The 25,071-nt window shown below is 36.7% G+C and overlaps 1 protein-coding gene across 1 annotated transcript in view; it reads right to left on the reverse strand.

Annotated features, from left to right (window-relative positions):
- The window catches only part of Usp34 (ubiquitin specific peptidase 34), a 190,561-nt gene that overhangs the window by 40,254 nt on the left and 125,236 nt on the right, over positions 1-25,071 (reverse strand). Inside the window, exons 45-61 of the mRNA XM_013022457.1 lie at positions 23,413-23,585; positions 22,073-22,226; positions 20,766-20,844; positions 18,522-18,575; positions 18,317-18,412; positions 14,312-14,376; positions 14,156-14,231; positions 14,024-14,071; positions 13,840-13,905; positions 9,903-9,983; positions 8,155-8,240; positions 7,194-7,362; positions 7,035-7,109; positions 4,919-5,070; positions 1,351-1,399; positions 1,160-1,264; positions 988-1,032 (exon numbers count right to left, since the gene is read on the reverse strand). Of these exons, the coding sequence (XP_012877911.1) occupies positions 988-1,032; positions 1,160-1,264; positions 1,351-1,399; positions 4,919-5,070; positions 7,035-7,109; positions 7,194-7,362; positions 8,155-8,240; positions 9,903-9,983; positions 13,840-13,905; positions 14,024-14,071; positions 14,156-14,231; positions 14,312-14,376; positions 18,317-18,412; positions 18,522-18,575; positions 20,766-20,844; positions 22,073-22,226; positions 23,413-23,585 (1,573 nt within the window). The remainder of the gene's footprint in view (positions 1-987; positions 1,033-1,159; positions 1,265-1,350; positions 1,400-4,918; positions 5,071-7,034; positions 7,110-7,193; positions 7,363-8,154; positions 8,241-9,902; positions 9,984-13,839; positions 13,906-14,023; positions 14,072-14,155; positions 14,232-14,311; positions 14,377-18,316; positions 18,413-18,521; positions 18,576-20,765; positions 20,845-22,072; positions 22,227-23,412; positions 23,586-25,071) is intronic.

Genomic DNA, 25,071 nt, shown 5'->3' on the forward strand with positions numbered 1-25,071 from the left:
TGAACTCTGGGCCTGGGCGCTGTCCCTCAGCTCTTCAGCTCAAGGCTAGCGCTCTACCACTTGAGCCACAGCGCCACTTCTGGCTTTTTTCTTTTTGTTTATGTGGTGCTGAGGAATAGAACCCAGGGCCTCACGCATGCAAGGCAAGGGCTCTACCACTGAGCCATCTTCCCAGCCCAACACTCAGTAGATACTATATTGTGTTTTCCATATATACAGAGATCTATCTTCTGTTTTTCCTAGTACATAATTAGGATATAGGCTTGAAACCAAACAATTTCAAAAATTATGAGCCAGGCACTGGTGGCTCATGCCTGTAATCCTAGCTACTCAGGAGGCTGAGATCTGAGGATTATGGTTCAAAGCCAGCCTGGGCAGGAAAGTCTGTGAGACTCATCTCCAATTAACCACCAGAAAACTGGAAGACATGCTGTGGCCCAAGTGGTAGAGTACTTGAGCTGGAGAGCTGAGGGACAGTGCCCAGGCCCACAGTTCAAGCCCCACAACCGAAAAATGAAAAAAAAAATGGTGTTACTCTGATATACTGATTAGACATTTACATTTTAATTAGCATTTAAAGTTAAGGCAGCTCATTTTTTACTTTTTTGCCAGTCCTGGGGCTTGAATTCAGAACCTGGGCACTATCCTGAGCCTGTTTTTGTTCAAGGCTAGGCTAGTGCTCTTCCACTTGACCACAGTGCCAATTGTGGCATTTTCTGGGTAGTTTACTAGATCTAAGAGTCTCATGGACTCTACTGCCTGGGCTAGCTTTGAACCATGACCTCAGATCTCAGCCTCCTGAGTAGCAAGAAGTATAGTCATCAGCTGGCAGTCCCCAGTGGTAATGCAACTTACTCATATTATTTCCTTAAAATAGATAAATTACAGTGGGATGGGAACAACCTGTAAGAATCACACGGGCTCAAATGAAAGCACTGCCAGTGCTGATAGTCATTTGAAAAACATAATTAACAAATGTTTACATACCTCAGGAGTCAACTTTGCTATTGATGTGAAAAGCATAGATACAATCTAAGAAAGAAAAAGGACGATGTGATTTTTTTTAAATTTTGAAGTAGGCTTTCTACCACAGGAGTCATGCTCCCACCCCTTTAAAAATTAATGAAATAGTTTAATTACCAAATTTTTTAGCACTTACATGTTCGGCAAGTCGATTATTGTATCGACACAGGCTGAAAATTAGATTACAAGTTTGTCTTATATTGATGCCATCACGAATATGTTGAAATAAGAAGGGAAATCCCTGTTAAAAACAAAAGAAGTTCATTTAAAAACTATTATTATTGTCATTATGATGATCAAATTGTTTAATATCAGAGAAGGTATTACCTTTCCTCCTGTTAATGATGCCATGTCAGTCTGTGATAATGTCAAATGCCTAAAAGAAAATATTAGTGGAAATAAATCTTTTCCATGTGCACTACTTTATAGCTATTTACATCATGACATGCATGAAAATTGTCCATTCTATAACTGTACAAAATTTTTTTGGAAAGCTCTTAGTACCTATACTTGTTTGCTAACTATCTCTTAATTTTACGAGATTCTTGTCAAATCAACTTTATTTCCATTTGATTTAATCAATAATTTTGGTATAATAAAAAATTTTGGTATAATCAAAATGCTAGGGTGGGTTTACTTTTACTTAGGAAGTTGCTTTTCTGTTATATATTTTTTAAACAGGTCAATATTTAAAACCAAATGGGCTTTCAAGAAATACTAGTTTTACCTCCCTGTTTTAAGTTATTATCTATTTAACTTATTATAGAAAAATTCAGATATAGAGTAAATGTATCCAAACCAAAGATGGTCATTTTTACCACAGCCACTCAGAATGTACTATGCTGAGGCATAATCCAGATAATTTAGTATATACCCATAGATCTTATTACATATCTTCGGCAAGATTTAAAAACAACCACAGTGCCATATTCATGCCTAAAATAAATTAACAATTTCTTAATATCTTACAAAATCCAGTGTACACATTTCATGTTTCTAAAAAATTCTATCATTTGCCTCAAACCAGACCTGAATAGTCTTTTGCTGTGTATAGTCTTTAGTTTGAGTGTCTATTAACTTTAATCTATTGGTTTCCCTTCTCATATTTATCTTGAAATTTGCTGAAGAAAGTAGGTTGCTTGTTCTGTAGTTTTCCAGATTGCTAACTGTATGCGGGTTATGCTGTTTTTACATGTTCCTCTGTTCTGTATTTCCTGTAAACTACCAGGTAGATCTAGAGAACTCATCACATCTAGCTTTGACTTTGTTTTTATGTGCCAGTACTGGGGCTTGAACTCAGGGCCTGGGTGCTATCCCTGAGCTTTTCTGCTCGAGGCTAGCCCTCTACCACTTGAGTCACAGCTCCACTTCCAGCTTTTTGATGGTTAATTGGATCTAAGAGTTTCACATATCACAGACTTTCCTGTCCCAGCTGGCTTCGAATCATGATCCTCAGATCTCAGCCTTGTGAGTAGCTAGGATAACAGGTGTATGTCACTGGTACCCAGCTAAGTTTGACTTTTTAATAAAGTACATTTTGTAGGTGATAAGTGTGGATTTTCATCAGCAGGTACACAATGAGGGATTAATGTTTTTTTGTAACATTTTTCCACCAATGATCATTCAAGCTCACAGAATACCTACAGTCTAATTCCAACAATCCTTTCTCATTTATTAACTCAAATATCTTTATGATGACAAACTTTCCTTCATCCATCACTTGATTGCCATGACCTTTAAGTTCTTCCAGGTAGAATAAATAAATCCTTCACTCATTTCGTTTATCAGTTTTCAAAATAAAGATTCGATTTTCCAATGTACTCCAAAAGTTGACAACGTATTTTTCAATTTTTCTTTTAGTTATCATTTAGAGCTTATTAATTTCATCATCTTGATGTGTTTCACATTTCATTGTAGTTATTCTTACTTGTGGTGTGCAAGTTGTCCAATCTATGACCAGCAGAAACTCCTTAAGTAAGCTGTTGAGTTCTTTTAACATGACCTAAATAGTTTTAGATAGCCTTTGTGCTTCCCAAAATAAAAAAATTCAGATTCTCATTCATTTCTTGCCCCAAACCCGGGCACAGAATAATTTCAGAACAGTAATTCTATTAGTGACAATATGATTGCTGAAACATTTTAGGACGATTTATGTCTTTCCCAAACATCCACAGTTAATGTGTTCTAAGAATACTTTAATTCCTCTCCAGTACTGTATCACCTACTTAATATAGATTAAGGTTCAGTTATTTCATTATACTTATAAATTTTAGGAATTAAAAAATATATTTATTAATAATTATGCAGAACATTTACATGATTCCAAGGTTAAACTATAAAGCAAAGTAATTTTGTCAAACTTTCACTTTTGTCCCATTTCACCTCATTTTCCCTCCCACTTCAATTGGAAACCATTATTTAAAAGATATTTTTGATTTATAGTTAATTCATGATAATTTTGGTAGTTACATCCTGTGAAGTGTTATAAACACAGAGAAAAAAAAGAAAGCAAATATTCCTCCTATGGGAAATACAGAATTATGTGCCTATGCGCCTTTTATCCACAACAATTCCATCAAGTAATAAACACATTACCGCACTTTACAGGTGTTTCTGTTTAAAGACACCTTATTTAATATATATTTTTTATGCATTAACATTGAACTTATGGCCAACAGCATTACAACTCATACCTGAATCTAACATGTTTATTTTCACCCTAACGCACATCACAGCCTTCCTTGAATTTAGAAATACTAGACAGCACTTCAATACTGTTTGGGGGGGCTATTTTAAACAGTGAAATCACCAACAGAAAATATAAATATTTGAAAAATGTGGCATACATTATGGAAAATACAATTGGTTACAACATGAAATGTGAAACAAGATGGCACACTGTTGCCTTGATGGACTTTAGCTGGGGAAATATGTATTAGGCAACTTAAATTCACCAATCTACATAAGCACATTATCTGAGAATAATTCTGAAAACTCCACAAATACTATTTTTGCAATTACAAAAAAACTTTAGTAAGTAGGTGAATTTTCAAATAGGAATGTATGAATAGCGATAAGCTGTGTACACATTCTCTCTCAGCCTTCCTTTTATCCTTTTTATTCTTTTGCAGTGGTATCGGAATTTGAAGTCAGGACCTGTGATTGCTTGCTTGCTCAGCTGATGCACTACCACTTGAGCCATACCTCCAGCACTATTTTTGTGCATTATTTTGGGAGTCTAGTGGATGTTTTACCCAGGCTGGCTTCAAACCTCAATGCTCCAGATCTCAGCCTCCTTTGTTAATATCACAGCCATGAGTCATTGACACCAAGCCTTAGACTTCCTTCTCTAACAAACTACCATGCTACAAATATTCTTCTCCACCTGATTTTTTAATGAAAAGGGGGATGGGAGGACACATGTGTATTATAAAGACTTTTCTGTGGTAGTACATATAAATTCCACATTTTGTTCATTTTTTTAAGCTACAGAGTACTCGAGTGGATACCTTGATTTTTCAATGTTGATCCCCCTTTGATGCACATTTGGCTGTTGCTACTTGAAATAATATTTCAATAAATAACTATCTATCTATCTTTCTGCACTTTGTTGCAGATGTCTAGAAGTATAGCTGTTAGGTTAAAGAATGAATGTACAATGTACATGTAATTTTGCTAGACATTTTACTGTAATTTTTATCAATGACGATTTCTAACATGACTAAGAAATAAGAGTTTAGTGGAAAGTACTGAAATTCTTGAGCCACAAGAATTGATGAATAAGATATTATTATTTGAAAAAATTTGTAACAAAAACTCATGTATAATAAAACAATTATGTAAAAAGAGTAAAACCAAACACACTTTAAGCATTTTGAATGTTGAAACATTTCACCTTTCTGAGCGAGACTGTTCAACCAAAAGAGCAACTAAAGCTATCATCTTTTCAAGGGCAGCTGGTCTGTATTTTTCTTCTGCCAGAGAGAGGATATCTTCTTCTTCTTCTTCTTCTTCTCCTTCTTCTTCTGACAGTACTTCAACTTGAGGCTAAGTGAAACAAATTTAATTTTAATGTGCTATTACTTTTAAATAAATTGTGGAACAACTGGCTCATTTTGGTATACTTGTTGAGGTGGCAAGAGTATGTATTATGAAAAACCACTATTCAAAGGTCTAACAAACAATATTCAGGACAATTTTAGAGTAAGCTGGCAGAAGTGTACAGAAAGGTGATTCTTAACATTATTTACCTTACTAAATACTTAAATAATTTTTGTTTACATCTTAGCAAGACCCTGAGATCAATAAACAAGATAAATAATAAAAGTATGCACTGAGCATAAGTGGCTCATGGTTATAATCCTACCTAGTCAGGAGGCTGAGGTCTGAGAATTGGAAGTTCAAATTCAGTCCAGGCAGACAAATCACTTATCATACCAATAGCCAACAAAAAAACAGAATTAGAGATTGGCTCAAATGGTAGAACACTGGCCATGAGTTGAAAAAGCTGAGTAAAGTGTTCAAGCATGAGTTCAAGCCATAGTACCAAAAAAACCCCAAAGTTTAAGTATGATATAACGACATTTCTTATTTAATAAAAATGCTAGTTACACAGAGAAGAAATCCTTATTTCTAGTTTCCAGCTAATGTAAACAGTAGGTTTTTCAAACTCAGTTGGCTTCTAAAATATTAAGATACTGATAAGATTTTATCATCTAGAAAAGGAAGAGACCTAGGCATAGTGGCACATGACAATTATCATAGCATTTGGGAGGCTGAAACAAGAAAATTTGGCTTTGAGGCCAGGATAGACAGAGAGATCTTAAAGACAAAATATAGAAAACAATGGTGTCTCTTGCTTATACTACTAGCTATTCAGGATGTGAATAACTGGAGGTTCTCTTACAACAGCCTTGTATAAAAGTTCTAAACCAACAGCTTAATTTGGTAGCATATGCCTGTTATCATAGCTATGGAAAAATGGGTAACAGGAAGTTAGAGGTTCGGGCTATCATGAGTAAAAAGTGAGACTAAAGCAAAAGAGCCAGAGGCAAGGCTCAAGCAGTAGAGCACCTGGTTAGCAATCTTTAAGCCCTTAGTTCTAATACTAATATTGCTCCCCACTCCCAAAAAAACTGAGGCCAAGAGAAAAAGAAAAAAAGTAAAATGGATAGCCATATACACTGGAATATATTAGTCCATATATTTTAAGAAGCATGCCAGAATAATAGTTAAGAGAATATTAGGTCAATTATCACAGATTAAACCCCACATAACTATGTGCTGTCTAAAACAAGTCAACTTCTCTAAGTACTTATCTGTAGAATACACTTATCTCTTAGGATTAAGAAAACAATTAAGTATGCTGGGCACCAATGGCTCATGCCTATAATCCTAGCTACTCAGGAGGCTGAGATCTGAGGATTATGATTCAAAGCCAGCCCAGAGAGACAAGTCCAAGAGACACTTATCTCCAATTAACCACCAGAAAACTGGAAGTGGTGCTGTGGCTCAAGTGAAGAGCTCAGGGACAGCATCCAGGCCCAGAGTTCAAGCCCCATGACTGGCAGGGGAAAAAAAAAAAGTATAAATAGATGTTGAAATCCAATGTAGTTGTTACAAACAATACAAAAGTTATATCATACTTTAATCAGCAATTTAAGATTTTTGGAAGACTCTGACAAACTTAGTAATAAAGAGCTTGAAAAAATATAAGCACCAAAAATTTGCAAAATTACTTATTAGACTGCAAAGTTGGTGGTGGCTACTTCCATTAAGTTTATTTGCTTTGGCACAGTACTTTCCCAGTGAAAAGTAATACTCAAATTGTTAATTAGCTTACTGCATCCATTAAAATAACATTAACATCATCTGCCAATCAGAGAACCTTACCATAATCTAATAAAAAGGATACAAGGGACTTTACGGGTTTTTATTATCTTATGACTTTGCATAATGCAAACTATTGGGAATATGATTTCCCTCTATATCTGATACAGAAATGTACTTACATTTTCAGGTCCTTTGGTTCCCATATAAAAATGTACCATTGTAGATATGGCTTGCAAGGAAAGCAAAAACTGGCTCTAAAAAACATTAATTTAAAATTTAAAATGATATCAAATACAAAAAAAGTACACAATCCAAGAAATAAAAAAAGTAATCCTCACCTCTTCTTCACCCATTTTGGCAAATTCGTAAAGGAAGGCAAAATACTCTGTAAGATGTTTACTATGAGGTTTTACACCATGTTCCATAATTAATAACAGAGTTCTCACAAATCGAGTGACACAGGAACGACCACCAATATCTTCTACTGAGGCATCCATATCATCAGACCTGAAAAGAAAAATACATCTTAGAGAATGTACTAGATTTGAGAGCAAATATTGCCTGAAAAACATTTTTAAACCCCTAAAATTTATTTTTCATTTAAACCTATAATCGTATGTATAGATTATATCTACAGGTATATATTTTTATGTATGTGCCAGTCCTGGGGCTTGAACTCCAGATCTGGGTACTGTCCCTGAGCTTTATTGTTTAAGGCTACTAATCTACAACTTGCACTACAGTCCCAGCTGGCTTTGAAGTGCAATCCTTAGATCTCAGCCTCCTGAGTAGCTAGGAGTATAGGTAGGAGTCACCAGTGCACGGCTATTTTTCCCATATTTTGGTGATAATTTATAGTAGCTGAAATGAATAGTAATACTCTAATTATTGTGACTAAATCAATCCAAATAAAAGACTACCCTTAAAGTTATTTGTAGATGATTTTATGGATGTAGTTAATTAAAATATAAAACAAAAATAGCTATCTCTTCTTGATATATGTAACTTCAAATCATTTTTAAACCTAACAACATGAATATTAACAGTATTTAAAAATATTTTGTCTCAGGGGCTGGGAAGGTGGCTCAATGGTAAGAGTGCCTGCCTTGCATGCATGAAGCCCTGGGTTCGATTCCTCAGCACCACATAAGCAGAAAAAGCTGGAAGTGGCGCTGTGGCTTAAGTGGTAGAGTGCTAGCCTTGAAGAGCTCAGGGACAACACTAAGGCCCAGAGGTTCAGGCCCACGAATGACCAAAAAAAAGCATACCGTCAGAGAAGTTAAAAAAGGAACTTCTTACCCATCTTCCATCCCTGGCTGCAGATAGAAATGAGCGTGCACAGGTCTCAACCTTTGAATCACATGTATACATAAGCGTTGAAACATCTATAAAGGAAAAGGTGTAATAATTAAAAAACATCACATGACTAAAAAAATTAACGTATTTGGTGGATATAATGGTACATTCTGTAATTCAAGCAAGCAAGTGGCAGAGTCAGGAGGATCACAAGTTTTTTAGCTTAGCTGGGTATCATACATAGTAAGATCCTGTCTGAAACAACACCACCACAACATTTTTGGAGAAAGATACAAAGTAGATTTGTAGTTGTGAAGTGTTGAGAAGAAGATAAAATAATGCAAATGTGAGTCATTTTGGGAATGCATGTTTTAAACCTCTGAATTCTATACTTTGAAAGATTTGGGTGAATTTTATTGAGTAAGAATATATTAGAATATATATTAGATTTTGTAAAACTTAAGAGAAACAATTTGATAAAAACTTAGTTGAAACATCAAGTAGAAATACAAGCCTATGTAATTGTTATCTCATTTTTACAAATGTTGGTTAAATATTAAAATTGATGCTCTTGTTTTCTATTTTTTCTTTTTTTTTTTTGGGTCGGTTGGAGGCTTGAACTCTGGGCCTGGGCGCTGTCCCTCTGCTCTTCAGCTCAAGGGGAGCACTCTACAACTTGAGCCACAGCGCCACTTCCGGGTTTTCTAGTGGTTTCTTGGAGATAAAAGTCTCACAGACTTTCCTGCCTGGGCTGGCTTTGAACTGTGATCCTCAGATCTCAGCCTCCTGAGTAACTAGGATTACAGGTGTGAGCCACTAGACTGAATGTAGAAATTCTTATGACCGTATCCTAAAGCTTGTGCTGGATATCCAGCAGTCAGTATCAGTTCTGGTTTTCTTACAGTGGTTTTTATGGTTCTAAAGTCTGTGAGACTCTTATAATTAACCACCAAAACGCTGAAAGTAGCTAAAGTGGTAAAGCATTAGCCTTAAGCAAAAAAGCTCAGAGACAAGGCCCAGGCCTTGAGTTCAAGCCTTGGGACAGATGAGCACACACCCTTGCCCACATAGAGACCCATGTATGCGTTCTATTTCAGTAACTAAAATATAACATAAGTCAGATTAAGTTTTTGATTTTGCCATTAAATGACTATAAAGGCATGCTTAAAATTGCTTTGTGTAAATTTTTTTCGTAATTAAAGGAAAGCAAACTGATCCATGTGATAGATGTTATCAAAGAAATAAATTACACCCTCCTCATTTAACTTTCTAGGCCACTTAACAGTACTCTACTAGTCAAAATAGCTAGGACATGAAAAAAAAATTGGGATTTATAGGTTATCTTGTTATAGCACAAAACGTCCATAATTTTAATTGCTTGTTTAACAGTGACAGCTGATGTTAAAAGTGGCTGAGAAAAAATAACAGCAAAATGACTTTTAAGGTAGGAAGCAGATCTTTTCAAATTATTTACTTAAATTAAAAACTGCTTATTTTTCTTTTTTGGGGGAGGGTCCGGTCGTGGGCCTGAACTCTGGGCCTGGGCGCTGTCCCTCAGCTCTTCAGCTCAAGGCTAGTGCTCTACCACTTGAGCCACAGCGCCACTTCCAGCTTTTTTTGCTTATTTGGTGCTGAGGAATCAAACCCAGGGCCTCATGCATGCAAGGCAAGCACTCTACCACTGAGCCACCTTCCCAGCCCCCCAAAACTGCTTATTTTTCTAAGGTTTTTCAATTACATGTTTTTCTTACCTGTCTCACAATTTGATTAGGACACTTAATTAGGATTTGCATTGGCCACCAGTCATCATCAGCCATGCGATCTAAAAACCACTGTAAGAAAGAGCATTGATTTTAATATTTAACCAAAATTTGTTAAAATGAGATAACAATTACATAGGCTTGTATTTCTATTTGATGTTTCAACTAGTTTTTATTAAACTGCTTCTCTAATTTTTACAGAATCTAAAATCTAAGTAGGCATTGCCTCATTATACAACTTCCCAGTTGACATTTATGTTATAAGACAAAACCTACAGAACGACAACCTGAGGAAAATGAAGAATCACTTTTTACTTTGTCACACTGAGAAATCTTTTATTCCTGTGAGTTATATGATGAGTATGACTCCACTTCCTTCTGCTTAAAAATAAAAAAATTGTAACTCTGGGAGAGTGAGAGAAAAGGTGACACTGTCCAAAAAGAAATATTCCCTTTACCTAACATGTAACTGAAACGCCTCTGTACATCACCTTTATAATAGCAATAAATAAACTTTAAAAATTATAACCTAATTATGGCTCTGAATCTTTCATATAGCCAAGGGTGAATTGAGAGACCTAGCAGTATAGGTTAAATAACAAGTTGAAGATATTATCAGACAAAGCCAGTCGTGGCAATTTCTTGAAAAATAAATGACAAAAAAGCATGGAAGAAAAAAAAAGGCAGACATGAAAGATTTAAGAAACAAATACAAACTGTGTATCATTTCTGAACACAATTCATTTCTAGTTTTACTAGAAGTAAATGAAATTATGGTTAGATATTTTTCTGAAGTTCTCATTGGCTAAAAGCATATATATTTATGTTATGGATATAAAACATGACTTCTGGGTTTGCTTTAAAACAAAAGGCAGAAAGAAATAGACAAAACAAGAATGAAAAAATACTGGCTTTAGATATTATACCTTTATGTATGAAATGTCTAAGGATTATTTTCTTTTATTCCACTGTCATAAGGTAAAATAAAACTACCTTCTAAATAAGACATCAACTAATTTGCACACTGTGCTACTACCACCTCTCACATTTGGAAAATCCTAAGACTTCCAAGCTCAGGACCTCTCCAGTTGTTAAAAGTACTATTAAAATTAGTACATTAATACTATAATTGTCACCACCTGGATTATCTTTAGGAGTACATGTCTTAAAATGACAAATAAAATTTGACATATATTGATATATTGGAATATATGGAGTTTGTATGGTGGGAGAGGGATAGTATTTTCTACTAACATTCAAATGTAGTAAATTAACATGAAATTAGGGATGATGAGGAATTGTTGGCAAAAGTATACAAAGTTTCAGTTGTAACATGTATACAATCTTGAAGATCTCATATATAGCATTTAAAAAAATGGTTTTGTTTTTGCTTTGGTGCCAGTCTGGGGGCTTGAACTCGGGGCCTGGGTGGTGTCTCTGAGCTTTTCTGTTCAAAGCTACTGCTCTACCATCTGAGCCACAGCTCCACTTCTGGCTTTTTGCTTGTTAAGTGAAGATAAGAGCTACACAGACTGTCCTGCCTAGAATGGCTTTGAACTGTGATTCTCACATCTCAACGAACTGAGTAGCTAGGATTACAAGTGTAGGCCATCAATATCCAGGTACATATAATACTCTTAAGTACAGTTATTAAACGAGATCTTTAAATCTCTTCACTTAGAGCTGGAAATGTGGCTTAGTTGTAGAGTGCTTGCCTCGCATGCATGAAGCCCTGGGTTCAATTCCTCAGTACCACATAAACAGAAAAAGCCAGAAGTGGTGCTGTGGCTCACATGGTAGAGTGTTAGCTTTGACCAAAAGAAGCTCATGAACAGTGTCCAGGCCCAGAGTTCAAGCCGCAGGACTGGCAAAAAACAACAACAAACAAAACACTCTTCACTTACATATACACACAACACAAGTAATATCGAAGTGGTAATAGATTTAACTGTGGTAAATATTTCAAAAATATGTATGTATACATACAAGTTTCGCATTGTACATCTTCAATACATACAATTTTCCTTTTTATTTGTGATACTGAAGGTTGAGTTCAGGGTCTTATACTTGCTAGGTAGGTGCTCTACTGCTTAAGCCACAGCTCAGCTGTCTCTGCTTTATTTTTTCAGATAGGACCTTGGCTTCTCCTGTCTAGGCCAGCCTGGACTGTGATCCTCCTACTGTACACCTACTACATGGTTGGGAAAATAGGTGTATGCCATGATGCCCAGATTTTGTTGTTGTTGTTGCATAGAGGTCTTACCCAGGCTAGTCTAGAACCTCAATCTGCTGTGTGTAGAATTACAAGTCTAAGTCACTATGCCCATCAGTATTGACTTTTGTACTCAAGACATTTCTCTTTATTTTTATTTATTTATTTTTTAATTGTGAAAATACTGTACAGAGGAGTTACAATTACATGGGCAAGAAGACCTTTCTCTTTATGAGGCAGATGCCCTATTAGTTCAGCATATTCCAAGCATTATAATTTTCTATCAACTATACCTTAATAAGGTTGGAGGGGGAAAAAAAATCAAAACAAAATTTAAAAAGTAGTTAAGAATTATTTTGGACTGGTAGAGTTAAGCATTTGTAATCCTCTGAGTAAAGTTAGTTAAGTGTAAGTAAGCCCTTCAGTAAAATCTTCAGCATGACAAAAATAAATGGGGAGAAGGTAGGAGAAGAGAAGGGGAGAAACTTCCAGAATTTGAAAGTAATTAATATGTATAATAGGTTTGATATATAAATATTAACTTCTTCAACAGACATAGGTGGCTCACGCCTATAATCCTAGTTACTCAAGAGGCTGATATCTGAGGATCACAGTTCAAAGCAGGAAAGTTCCTGTGAGACTCTTTTTTTTTTTTGGGGGGGGGGAGGAGGTCGGTCGTGGGGCTTGAACTCTGGACTTCGGCGATGTCCCGGCGCTCTTCAGCTAAAGGTGAGCGAGCGCTCTACTGCTTGAACCACAGCATCACTTCCAACTGTGAGACTCTTACCTCCAATGAACAACCAGAAAACTGGTAGTGCTGAGGCTCAAAGTGGTAGAATGCTAGCCTTGAGCAAAAGAACTCAGAGACAGTGACCAGGCCTTGAGGTCAAGCCCCTTGACCAATAAAAATAAACAAACAAAAACACCCAAAAAACTAAAAACAATTTGAGCCAGATGCCTATAATCCTAGCTATTCTGGAGACTGAAATCTGCGAACTGTAGTTCAAAGCTAGCCCAGACAGATAAGTCCTTGAGACTTTTATCTTCAGTTAACAGTGAAAAACTGAAAATTTAACTGTGGCTCAAGCTGGTTTTGCTTTGAGCAAAACCAGCTCAGGGACAGCACTTTGGCCCTGAGTTCAAGGCCCAGGACCAGCACCAAAAAACAATTATCTTAAAAAATTGCTATAGTACCTTTTTTTGGTTGTTTTTTTTTGTTTTGTTTTTGGGTCCGGTCATGGGGCCTGAACTCTGGGCTTGAGCACTGTCCCTCAGCTCTTCAGCTCAAGGCTAGCGCTCTACCACTTGAGCCATAGCTCCACTTCTGGCTTTTTTTTTTCTGCTTATGTGGTGCTGAGGGCCTCAAGCATGTGAGGCAAGTGCTCTACCACTGAGCCATCTTCCCAGCCCCAATAATTGCTATAGTACCTTAATGAAGAAAAAACAGTAATACAATATAAAACAGAATCTCAAGCTATCAACCATTTTTTTCCCCTTTGGTTGGTCGTGGGGCTTGAACTCGGGGTGGACGCTGTCCCTCAGCAACTCAGCTCAGATCTAGCACTCTACCACTTGAGTCACAGCACCACTTCCGGCTTTTTCTGTTTATGTGGTGCTGAGATAGAACCCAGGGCCTCATGCATGCAAGGCAAGTGCTCTACCACTGAGCCACCTTCCCAGTCCAATTAAACCATTTTTTTGAATTAGTTACCTTACCTCACAAGCTGCTTGGCTATTATTAAACTGTTTGGTCAATAATTCAATCCACTGAAGCATTGTAGGCTAAAAAAGGAAAAGCAGTCAGTCAAGATGCAGGGATTTTTGAGCCAATGATAATAAAACCCAAAAGAAATAACATAGATAATACATAACGCAAAAACTCACAGAAGAAAACACATACCTTCTCTTTTGAATGAATAAATGTCTCTAGGACAAAGGAAGTGCTTAACTGTAAGAAAAGATACAACAAGTAAGTAAGATTCAATTTTTTAAAGTTAAAAATCTGACAAAGTTATGTAAGTTTATATATTACCTTTGCTGTCATTAGGGATACAGCTTTAGGATCAGGTAATGTACTTGGAATACAACTACACAACTGCCACATAAACCTATAATTTAAAAAGAGTAACTTAAAATTCATAAAGAATTTTAAAATATTAGTAAAATATACTAAATTTAACTAACTTACCCAAAATATGTGTGTTCAAAAATGTTTTTGTCTTGAAGAAACTGCATATTATCATGCCAAATCCACTGAAGAAAAGAAATGTTAAGATTAGCTATCAGAAAGCAATTTCGTATTTTACCACTACCTCATTTTTGTTTTTGTTGGTCACAGAGCTTGAAACCAGGTGTTGTCTCTGAGCTTTTCTCTCAAGGCTTTGAGCCACAGCATTACTTCTGGTTTTCTGGTAGTTTACTGGACATAGGAATCTCACAGACTTTCCCCCCACTGGTTGGTTTTGAACCATGATGGTTTTGAACCATGATCCTCAGATCTCAGCCTCCTGAGTAGCTAGGATTATAGGTATGTGCCACCAGTGCTTGGCTTTCCCAATACTTTTATTGGATAAAGAGATACACTATAAAAAGCTGAACAAGAAGCAACCAAAAAACATATTCACTTAAAATTCATGCTTATCTGTCCAAGTATAAGGAATATAAAAGCAGTTACTAAACCTTTTGCATTTTTTATTATTTCATATATTGCTATTATCTGGCAACTTCCAAGTGATTTCGAGTTTTTAATGTATTTGTAAAGATTCTAAAAAGAAGAAATATAGCAAATATATAAGCAGATGGGAAGGTGGTTCAATGGTAGAGTGCTTGCCTTGCATGCATGAGGCCCTGGTTTCGATTCCTCAGCACCACATAAGCAGAAAAAGCCGGAAATAGCACTGGGCTCAAATTGGTAGAGCGCAAGCCTTGAGCTGAAGGGACAGCTGAGGGACAGCACCCAGGCCCAGTTCAGGCCCCATGTCTGGCAAAAAAAAAAATGTACACGTACACACACACACACACACACACACACACGCACACACACACACACACACACGAAACTAGTGGCTCATGCCTATAATCTTAGCTACTCAGGAGGCTGAAATCTGATGAATGCTGTTCAAAGAAATCTTGAACATGGAAATCCATGAGACTCTTATTGTCAATTAACAACCAGAAAACTGGAAGTGGTGCTGTGACTCAAAGTGGTAGAGCACTAGACTTGAGCAAAAAGAGCTCAGAGTTAGTTAGTGCCCATGCCCTGAGTTCAAGTCCTAAAACCAACTTAAAAAAGAAAAAAAGAAAAAAATTTTGATTTGCTAATAACAAGTTCTAAGATAAAGATTTATATTAACCTTGGCAAAAATGTATTTTTAAAAAATTAACTGGCTAAGTGCCGGTAGCTCACGCCTGTAATCCAAGCTACTCAGGAGGCTGAGATCTGAAGATGGAGGTTCAAAGCCATTCCAGGGAAGGTAAGTGCACTAGACTCTCATCTCCAATTAACCACCAGAAAACTGGAAGTGGCACTGTGGCTCAAATGGTAGATCACCACCTTGAGCTGAAGAGCTGAGGGAGAGCACTCAGGCCCAGAGTTCAAGTTCCATCATCAACAAAATAAACAAACAAACAAATAAATGCACTCGAAAAATGAGTTAAATCCCTATCCCCATGAAATTACTTTTACCCTAGAACAAAGTTTTGTTCTGATTACTAATATAACTATTTTTCACAGCACTGCTCTTTAGTGTATATGTTTGGAATTAGAGATAATGGATTCATTTCTTCAATTTATGTTTCCAATACTACAATTAATTCTCCAGTAAAAGTTTTCAATTACCTCTACCTGCTTATCCCAGAGCACTAGAGTAGAACTGAGTTTTATAATTGTGTATGTAGGGTAATATTTGGGAGATTACAAGCTTAGTCACAGATTGGTCTATTTCAGAATTCTTGAGTATTTAAAAATTCTGGCTTCCATGCCAGGTGCGGGTGGCTCATGCCTGTTTTCCTAGATACTCAGGAGGCTGAGATCTGAGGATCATGGTTCAAAGCCAGACCAGGCAGAGAAGTCCATGAGATTCATCTCCAATAAACCACCAGAAAATCAGAAGTGGCACTATGGCTCAAGCGATACATTAGCCTTGAATGGAGGGACAGTGCCCAGGTCTGGAGTTCAAGCCCCACGACTGATTTAAAAAAAAAAAAAAAATCAGCCGGGCGCTGGTGGCTCACGCCTGTAATCCTAGCTACTCAGGAGGCTGAGATCTGAGGATCGCGGTTCAAAGCCAGCCCGGGCAGGAGAGATCGTGAGACTCCTATCTCCAATAAACCACCAGAAAACCGGACGTGGCGCTGTAGCTCAAGTGGTAGAGCGCTGGCCTTGAGCTGAAGAGCTGAGGGACAGCGCCCAAGCCGAGTTCAAGCCCCACGACCGACAAAAAAAAAAAAAAAAAAAAATCTAGCTTCCAGACTGATAGCATTCTGCCCATTTCATTCCATATCAAAGGAGCCCTAGTATAAATTTCTTCCTGCCAGTTATAAGCTGAGTTCTGGATTTGGTATCCAAATTTTTATTTCCTTTACTCCATGAAAGTCTCCCTCTTGACTACTATTATCTGTTCCAGCACCTAAAGACTGGTAAGTCTCTTGGTCTTTACCATAGTCAGTGCTTTTAGTTCTACCATAGAAACATTTTTTAAGTATGGTCCTTATTACATTTAAAGAGCACAATTATATTTTTGTCAGTTGTGGGGCTCGAAAGCACCTGGGCACTATCTGAGTTTTTTTTGCTCAAGGTTACCACTTTACCACAGGGCCACTAACACAATGTATTTTGACATCTTCTCTAGCTGCGTTTATTTATTTATTTGCAGTGGTGAGGACCAAATCGGGGCCTTAAACTTGCTAGACAATAACTCTTCCACTAAGTTAAATCCTCAACTCTCTTAGCTATATTTTCTATAACTGTTTAACTTGGGTCACTTTTCCTTCAACTTGCTAAGTATCACTGCCAGACACTAAAACATCCTATCCTTCTTTTTTTTTTGGGGGGGGGGTCAGTTGTGGGGCCTGAATTCTTGGCCTAGTTGCTTTGCTGTCCCTGAGCTCTTCAGCTGAATGAAAACACTCTCCCACTTTGAGCCACAGGGCTACTGCTAGTTTTCTGGTGGTTAATTGGGAGATAAGAATCTCACAGACTTTCCTGCCCTGGCTAGCTTTGTCGTGGGGCCTGAACTCTGGGCCTGCGCGCTGTCCCTCAGCTCTTCAGCTCAAGGCTAGTGCTCTACCACTTGAGCCACAGCACCACTTCTGGCTTTTTTCTTTTTGCTTATGTGGTGCTGAGGAATCGAACCCAGGGCCTTGAGCATGCAAGGCAAGCGCTCTACCACTGAGCCACCTTCCCAGCCCCAATCCTATCCTTCTTAGGACAGGAGAAATTAAAAAAAATTCTTTTTAGAAAACTGCTAGCTTGCCCTGACTGCCTTATACTCTGGAACTTGAGAAAAAAATTTTTTTTGGTCAGATGTGGGACTTAAACTCAGAGCTCATGGGCACTGTTCTTGGAGATGTTTTCTGCTCTACCAGTTTTATTCTGAATTCCACTTCCAGTTTTAGGGTGGTTATTCCAAGATCAGAGTCTCATGGACTCCTTGCTCAGACTGCCCTGAACAGAGATCCTCAGATCTCAGCCTCCTGAATAGCTAGGATTACAAGTCACCAGAGCCCAACCTCAAGCAAATCTTGAACAAGTTACAATTCTCTTTTCAGCCTCATCTTTATGCCGACATGTCCTAAATACTTGGTAGCTATCTATTTTTTTAATGATTTAAATTGCAACTTTATTTCAAATGTAGTTACAAATTCTATACAATGAAGAAAAAGAGAATATTGTAAGTCCATCATCCAATCCAAAAAACAATACTACAAAGCACACAAAATTACTTGTGAATTTAATCTAATTTTATCAATCCATCCGGCTTCCTTAATTTTTTCACTGTTATTTTCCATATACATTACTCTATCCATTTCTCATTCACATGTCTTATGTTGTTATTTATGAATTGTAAATACTCTCTAGATTTAGCTGGGCCTATAAATCTTAATGTTGGATAACCAGTTCTTATGTTGTAGTATTCCTTACATAAATACTTAATGTGTTTTAAACTGCTACTAAAGTCAAATTAACATATACCTCTAGTAACTCTGATGAAACATCAAATTTATATTCTCTACCATTTTCTTCTTCTGGTTCCATGCGTTTGTAAAACAGCATATATGCACTATGTGTCTTTAAAGACAAGAAAAAAAAGTATTATTTTCATTTTGATAAAATATATTCTAAAATTAGACCACATACAAGAAAGAACACAATATAAATTACATAATTAAACAATTACCTTTTCAAAAGAGAAATCCATGAATTTATCTGTGACAGAATCGTAAGTCTTCGTCTGTTTAAATATAGAAAATTTCTTCTTTAACGAAATGGATTTATTCAGCTGTATTTATACATAAAATTACTTCATCAATATTATTTGTATTTCATCAATAGTATTTCAAAGTAATGTTGTGGGCTGGGAAGGTGGCTCAGTGGTAAGAGTGCTTGCCTTACATGCATGAGACCCTGAGTTCGATTCCTCAGCACCACATAAGCAGAAAAAGCTGGAAGTAGCGCTGTGGCTCAAGTGGTAGAGTGCTAGCCTTGAGCTGAAGAGCTGAGGGATAGCACTCAGGCCCAGAGTCCAAGCCCCACGACTGACTAAAAAAATAAATTAATAAATAAAATAAAAATAAAAAATCAAAGATATGTTGTAAAATCCAAATAACATTGTACTCATAAAAATCCCATGTACTGGGCTGGGAAGGTGGTTCAGTGGTAGAGTGCTTGCCTTGCATGCCTGAGGCCCTGGGTTCGATTCCTCAGCACCACATAAGCAAAAAGAAAAAATCTGGAAGTGGCGCTGTGGCTCAAGCCGTAGAGCTCTAGCCTTGAGCTGAAGAGCTGAGGGACAGCACCCAGGCCCAGAGTTCAGGCCCCATGACCAGACCAAAAAAAAAAAAAATATATCCCATGTACTGCTGGGTACCTGTGGCTCACACCTGTAATCCTAGATACTCGGGAGTCTGAGGATTGATGTTCAAAGCCCGCCTGGGCAGGATGTCTGTGAGACTTATCTCCAATTAAACAAGAAGTCAGATGTGGAACTATGACTCAAGTAGAGTGCTAGCTCTGATTAAAAAAAAAAAAAAGCCAAAGGACAGTGCCAAAGCCTTAAGTTTCAATTAAAAAAAAATCAGTGAGAATTCTATCCCAATAAAGCTGTTTTGTAAAATTAAACAAAGAAATGCAGGAAGAATTATTTGAAAGTTAATGATGATTAAGAGAAGTACAAGTTTTTTTTTGAAAACAAAGGCTCAAAAACATGTAAAAAGATAAGACCTGCAATGTGAAAAACTGCCTTTCAAAAGAAAGGCCTTAGCTGGGCACCAATGGCTCATGCCTTAAATCTTAGCTACTCAGGAGGCTCAGATCTGAGGATCATGGTTCAAAGCCAACCTGGACAGAAAAGTCTGTGAGACTCTTATCTCAAACTATTCAGAAAAAGCTGGGAGTGGAGCTGTGGCTCACTGGTAGAGCGCTCACCTTGAGTTGATAAACTCAGGAACCAGTGCCCAGACCCAGAGTTCAAGTCCCACAACCGACTGACTGACCAACCAACCGACCAACCGACCGACCGACCGACCGACCGACAGACACCCACACACCCACACCGTCTTTCAATAAAATCTAGAAGCTGGTTGCTGGTGGCTCACATCTGCAATCTTATCTGTTCAGGAGGCTGAGATCTGAGGATCACGGTTCAAAGCCATCCCAGGCAGCAAAATCTGTGAGACTCTTATCTCCAATAAACTACTAGAAAACTGAAAATGGCACTGTGGCTCAAGTGGTAGAGTGCTAGCCTTGAGCTGAAGAGCTGAGGGACAGTGCCCAAGCCCAGAGTTCAAGTCCCACAACTGACAAAAAAACAAAAACACAACAACAAAAAAAAGAAAAACAAAAACAAAAAAACCATACACACAAAAAACTAGACTAATTCTAGAGAAATTTTAAAATAATAAGCATGGTTCTCAAATTTAATTTTATTATCAAGGATTCTTTGAGAAATGGAGATTATTAACTGATCAAAACCAACAGGATTTCATGCTAGTTTATGTGTGTTTTCTTTAATTTGTAGTGCTAAAGTTAATTCATCCCAAGGCTCTGTACAGTTTGGTAATTAAGCGTACCTCATTCCAATTGTTTTTAAAAAGTTTTAAAAAAAAAATACTGTATCAGGATAAATGAAAGGAAAATGTCTTTTTCTATGTCCTATTGCAAATTATCTAACACAGATGTTCTTTTGCTACCCAATAAATAATAATCAGGTTGTTGCTACTTTACAAAAGGCACTAAAGGAATAAAATATTTCTTAGTGTCTAGCGTATACTGTGAACACACTAAACTTTCAGAGTCCAGAGTGCTAACCATTACACACTAAACTTTCAAAACTTTACAACTAAATTTTAAATTTAATAATAGTGATTCTAAGAATATTACTCTATTGTTAGATTTTATGATATCCAGAAATAATGATACTTACTGTCATCTCACCACCAAAACATTCAGAAGCAAGTTGTGCAGAATCAAAAGGTTTTACCTCAGCATCATTAAAAAGATACCTAAAATAGAGCACATAATACCAATCACAAATATACTGAATATTTCATTATTGTGTTTATTATTTTCAAAATTCTTAGATTGTATACCACAAAGTTACAAATACTGAACCATTTATTAATTTCTAATAAGCTGTTTTCTACAGCTGTAATTTACAAGGAATCAAAAATATAATTCAGTAACCATCGTAACCACTTTAAATCTCACAGGTCCCTGGGATGGAGATGCATGTCTCTGTGCCTAGTATATTCAAGGCCTTAAGTTCCACCCTCAGAATGCTAAAGGAAAAATAAATCTGACAGATCCATGTCCATCTACAATGTAACAGCAAAAATCAAGAATAAAAACTTTGCTTAGGTATATAACTTGTAAAAGTACTAGGGAAAAATTAACATACATAAGGATTTTCAAAGATTCAAGTTATACTTATAAATTATATACAAAAAGATATGAAAAGTAAAAGATACTATAAAGATAGATAACCGCTGAAGTCAAAATTAACAGCTGAATGAAATTATTCTGCTAACTGGAATTCAATGTATAATTATATTTTATTCAAAGCAATATTCTCAATACTTAGAAAAGTGTCTAAGCACACTTAGTACCTAGACTGAGATGCTTTCTAAGGTATCTGAAAATCACTGTGGCTATTAGAGACTGATTTAGCAACTGATAACCTGATAAATAATGATAAAAACAAAATGTGTGGGCTGAAGTTGGCTCAGTGGTAGAACTCTTGTCTTGCATGCCTGAGGCCCTGGGTTCGATTCCTCAACACCACATAAGCAAAAAGAAAAAACCCAGAAGTGGTGCTATGACTCAAGTGGTAGAGCACTAGCCTTGAGCTGAAGAGCTGAGGGACAGCGCCCAGGCCCAGAGTACAGTCCCCACGACTGGACCCCCAAAAAAAAACAAAAAACAAAAAAACCCCAAAATGTGTGCAGAAGGAAAAAGGCAAAATGAACAGAAGACTGCATGCAAGTAAATCTAAATAGCATATAAAAGACTTCATGACTACTCTACTAAAGGTAATTAAGGAAACAGTTTCTGAGTGAATGATGGTTTAGCCTTCATGTTTTAAGAACAATGGATTTATATTTTGCAAAGTCACTCTGATTTTAATATTCTCATTTCCTAATACTATAATTTTATCAAGAGAAAAATATCATAAATTTACATCTAGAAGAAAAAAAGATATTTATAAATCCACTAAAAATACCTAAAACTCACCACTTGTTGTTTTTATATGCATGTGGATTGACTATATCTCTAATGAAGCTGTAATAGTGTCCACCGTCTGCCGTTCCTGTGTGAACCGTCACTCCTATCAAGTCATACTCATAGCTCTCTGTGTCTTTTGACTGATCACTGACTTCCTTAAAACCTGCAATGATCACATAAAATAATGGCAGTAATTCTGAAAATCATACAACAGTGACATCTTATAATCACTTTTGATATAAATGAAATAGGCACATATATATGAAATAAATATAAATATTGGCTAGGCCTCAGTCAACTTTTTCAAAGAACATAATAAACAAGTAACTGGGAAACCATCATGTATTATCATTTTATCACAGATAACTCTCATATATAAATATAAAATATCTTTGTTAAATCCAGCTACCCTTTTGAAATTATTTCAAATGCTTCATTCAACTGTATCTTCATTATGAGTAAATACAAGAAATACCTAAAAAAGGCAAATTATTGTCTTTCAGTATCATGTTAAGGAAAATGGAACATTACACTGACAGCATGCTTCCAAATTAGGAGATTTCTATAGATAGAAATAAGACACAATTCACATCCACAAAGATTTAAAATCAAAAGATAACAAATACACAGAAGAAATTAGTATAAGAAGTTTGAAGGATATAAATGATTATGATCTCTATTTTCAAACTACAGAATAGAAAAAGTAGAATAAGGAGTAAGGCATAATAGATGTGTCTAAATGCACAATCAGAATTCCAAAGTAAAGTTATACTTAGGTAAAGAGAAGATAAGCTGGGTGCTGGTGGCTCATGTCTGTAAGGATAGCTTCTCAGGAGGCTGAGATCTGAGGATTGTGGTTCAAAGCCAGTCCAGGGGGAAAAAAAAAATCTATGAGACTCTTATCTCCAATTAACCACCAAAAAAAAATGGAAGCAGAACTGTGACTCAAGTGGTAGAGTGCTAGTTTTGCACACAAAAGCTCAGGGACAGTGCCCCCCCCCAAAAAAAAGAGAGATAAATGAAGATTCTACTTTATTTTAGGCCTATTTTTACTTGAACAGTTCCTTAACACACTTGTAACTTGTGTTCAATTCAAGAATCACTCACCTAGATTTAAGCTGCACAAGGGTAGCAACATGTTTATTTTATTCATCATTATGTCTAGAAAAATACTTAGAGCATGGGTCTTAGAAGATACTAAATATTTACTAGCTAAATCAATGTGCTACATTATTTTTACTAATATTTTCCATTTTAAAATTTTATTAACTATATAGAGAATGACATATTTATGATTTCCCTATTAGTGGAGGTTTATAATAAATGCAGACAAGAGAAGGAAAAATTACCTTCTTTCCTGTCACTCTTTCCCATAAGAAAATCTTCTGTATATGGTGTCATATCCAACCGTAAGGGGAAGGAAAAGTGTGTATTCACTTTCTCTTTCATCATCGTGACCATATTAAATGTATACCTCATAGTATTGAAACTCAGAATTCGAGGTAATTTCTTAAAACATGCCCTGAGAGGTAAACAACAACAAAGAAACTTTTAAAATACTTGTTTGTTCGTAAAACGTTTCAACAGCAAAGGTTCCCTTCAAGTTGATTCAGGTTCCATGCAAAGCCCACCAAGATGAGACTGAAATACAATGCAAACACATGTGGAGATGTAACAATGACCACTCCTATGTATAACTAATATAATACTGCCTCTATACCACCCCAGAAAAAAACCACACTAAGGACACAGAGGACATCAGTCATTGCAGTGAGTTTGATGGTATGCCCAGTAATCTCAGCACATGGAAGTGTAAGACTATGTCAGCCTAGGCTACATAATGAGATCCCATGTAAAAAATAAAAATTATATATATCTTCTACAGAACTGCAAAATTTCAGAAAGGTAACAATCTATTTACTCTTAATTCTCATCAGAAAAATTTGTCATCTTTCAATAATACATTAAAAAGCTGTATTTCCATTTGACTATATCCATGCATAGTTTTTTTCTCATATAAACCAACTTGATTTACTGACCAAAAAAATTCCTTTCAAATGCATACTAACCTAAAATAATGAAGAGTCTTAAGCAATTTTAATAATTGTATACTGGTTTTTCATTCTCTGCCTTCAAACATGCTCAGTTCTCTTAAGAAAAATTCTTTAGAGCTGGGCGCTGGTGGCTCACGCCTGTAATCCTAGCTACTCAGGAGGCTGAGATCTGAGGATGGCGGTTCAAAGCCAGCCCGGACAGGAGAGACCGTGAGACTCCTATCTCCAATCAACCACCAGAAAACCAGAAGTGGCACTGTAGCTCAAGTGGTAGAGCGCTGGCCTTGAGCTGAAGAGCTGAGGGACAGCGCCCAGGCCCAGAGTTCAAGTCCCACAACCGACAAAAAAAAAAAAAAAAAAAGAAAATTCTTTAATCATAAAGTTCCTTTTTGCTTCCAACTTACTGTTTTTTAATGCTCAACTTCTAAAATGGTCACTTACTGATTGCCATGTTCCCTTAAAGACCGGCTTCTATTCTTTTAAGCTGAAAAAAACATACCACTAAAATATCTTCCTCAAAGAAGACATTTTTTTGGTGCTGTACTAGAGCTTGAAGTAAGGGTCTAGTGTTGTGCTTTAGCTTTTTCATCCAAGGCTCGTGCTTTGCCACTTGATCTTTAACCCACAACCCCACTTGAAGATTCTTGGTAGTTACTTGGAAATAAGTCTCATGAGGTGGGTGCTGGTGGCTCACATCTGTAATCCTAGCTGGTCAGTAGGTTGAAATCTGAGGATCGTCGTTTCAAGTCAGTCCAGGCGGAAAAGTTCATGTGAGACTCTTACCTCTAATTAACCACTCAAAAACCAGAATGACATTATGGTTCTAGTGGTACAGTGCTAGCCTTGAGCACGAAAAGGCTCAGGGAAAGCACACAAGGCCCTGAGTTCAAGCCCCACAACTGACCCCCCGCCCCAGCCCCAAAAAAAGCCTCATGGATTTTCTTGCCAGAGCTG

This window comes from Dipodomys ordii, unplaced genomic scaffold (assembly GCF_000151885.1).
Source record: "Dipodomys ordii isolate 6190 unplaced genomic scaffold, Dord_2.0 Scaffold63, whole genome shotgun sequence".
Taxonomy (NCBI): Eukaryota; Metazoa; Chordata; class Mammalia; order Rodentia; family Heteromyidae; genus Dipodomys; species Dipodomys ordii.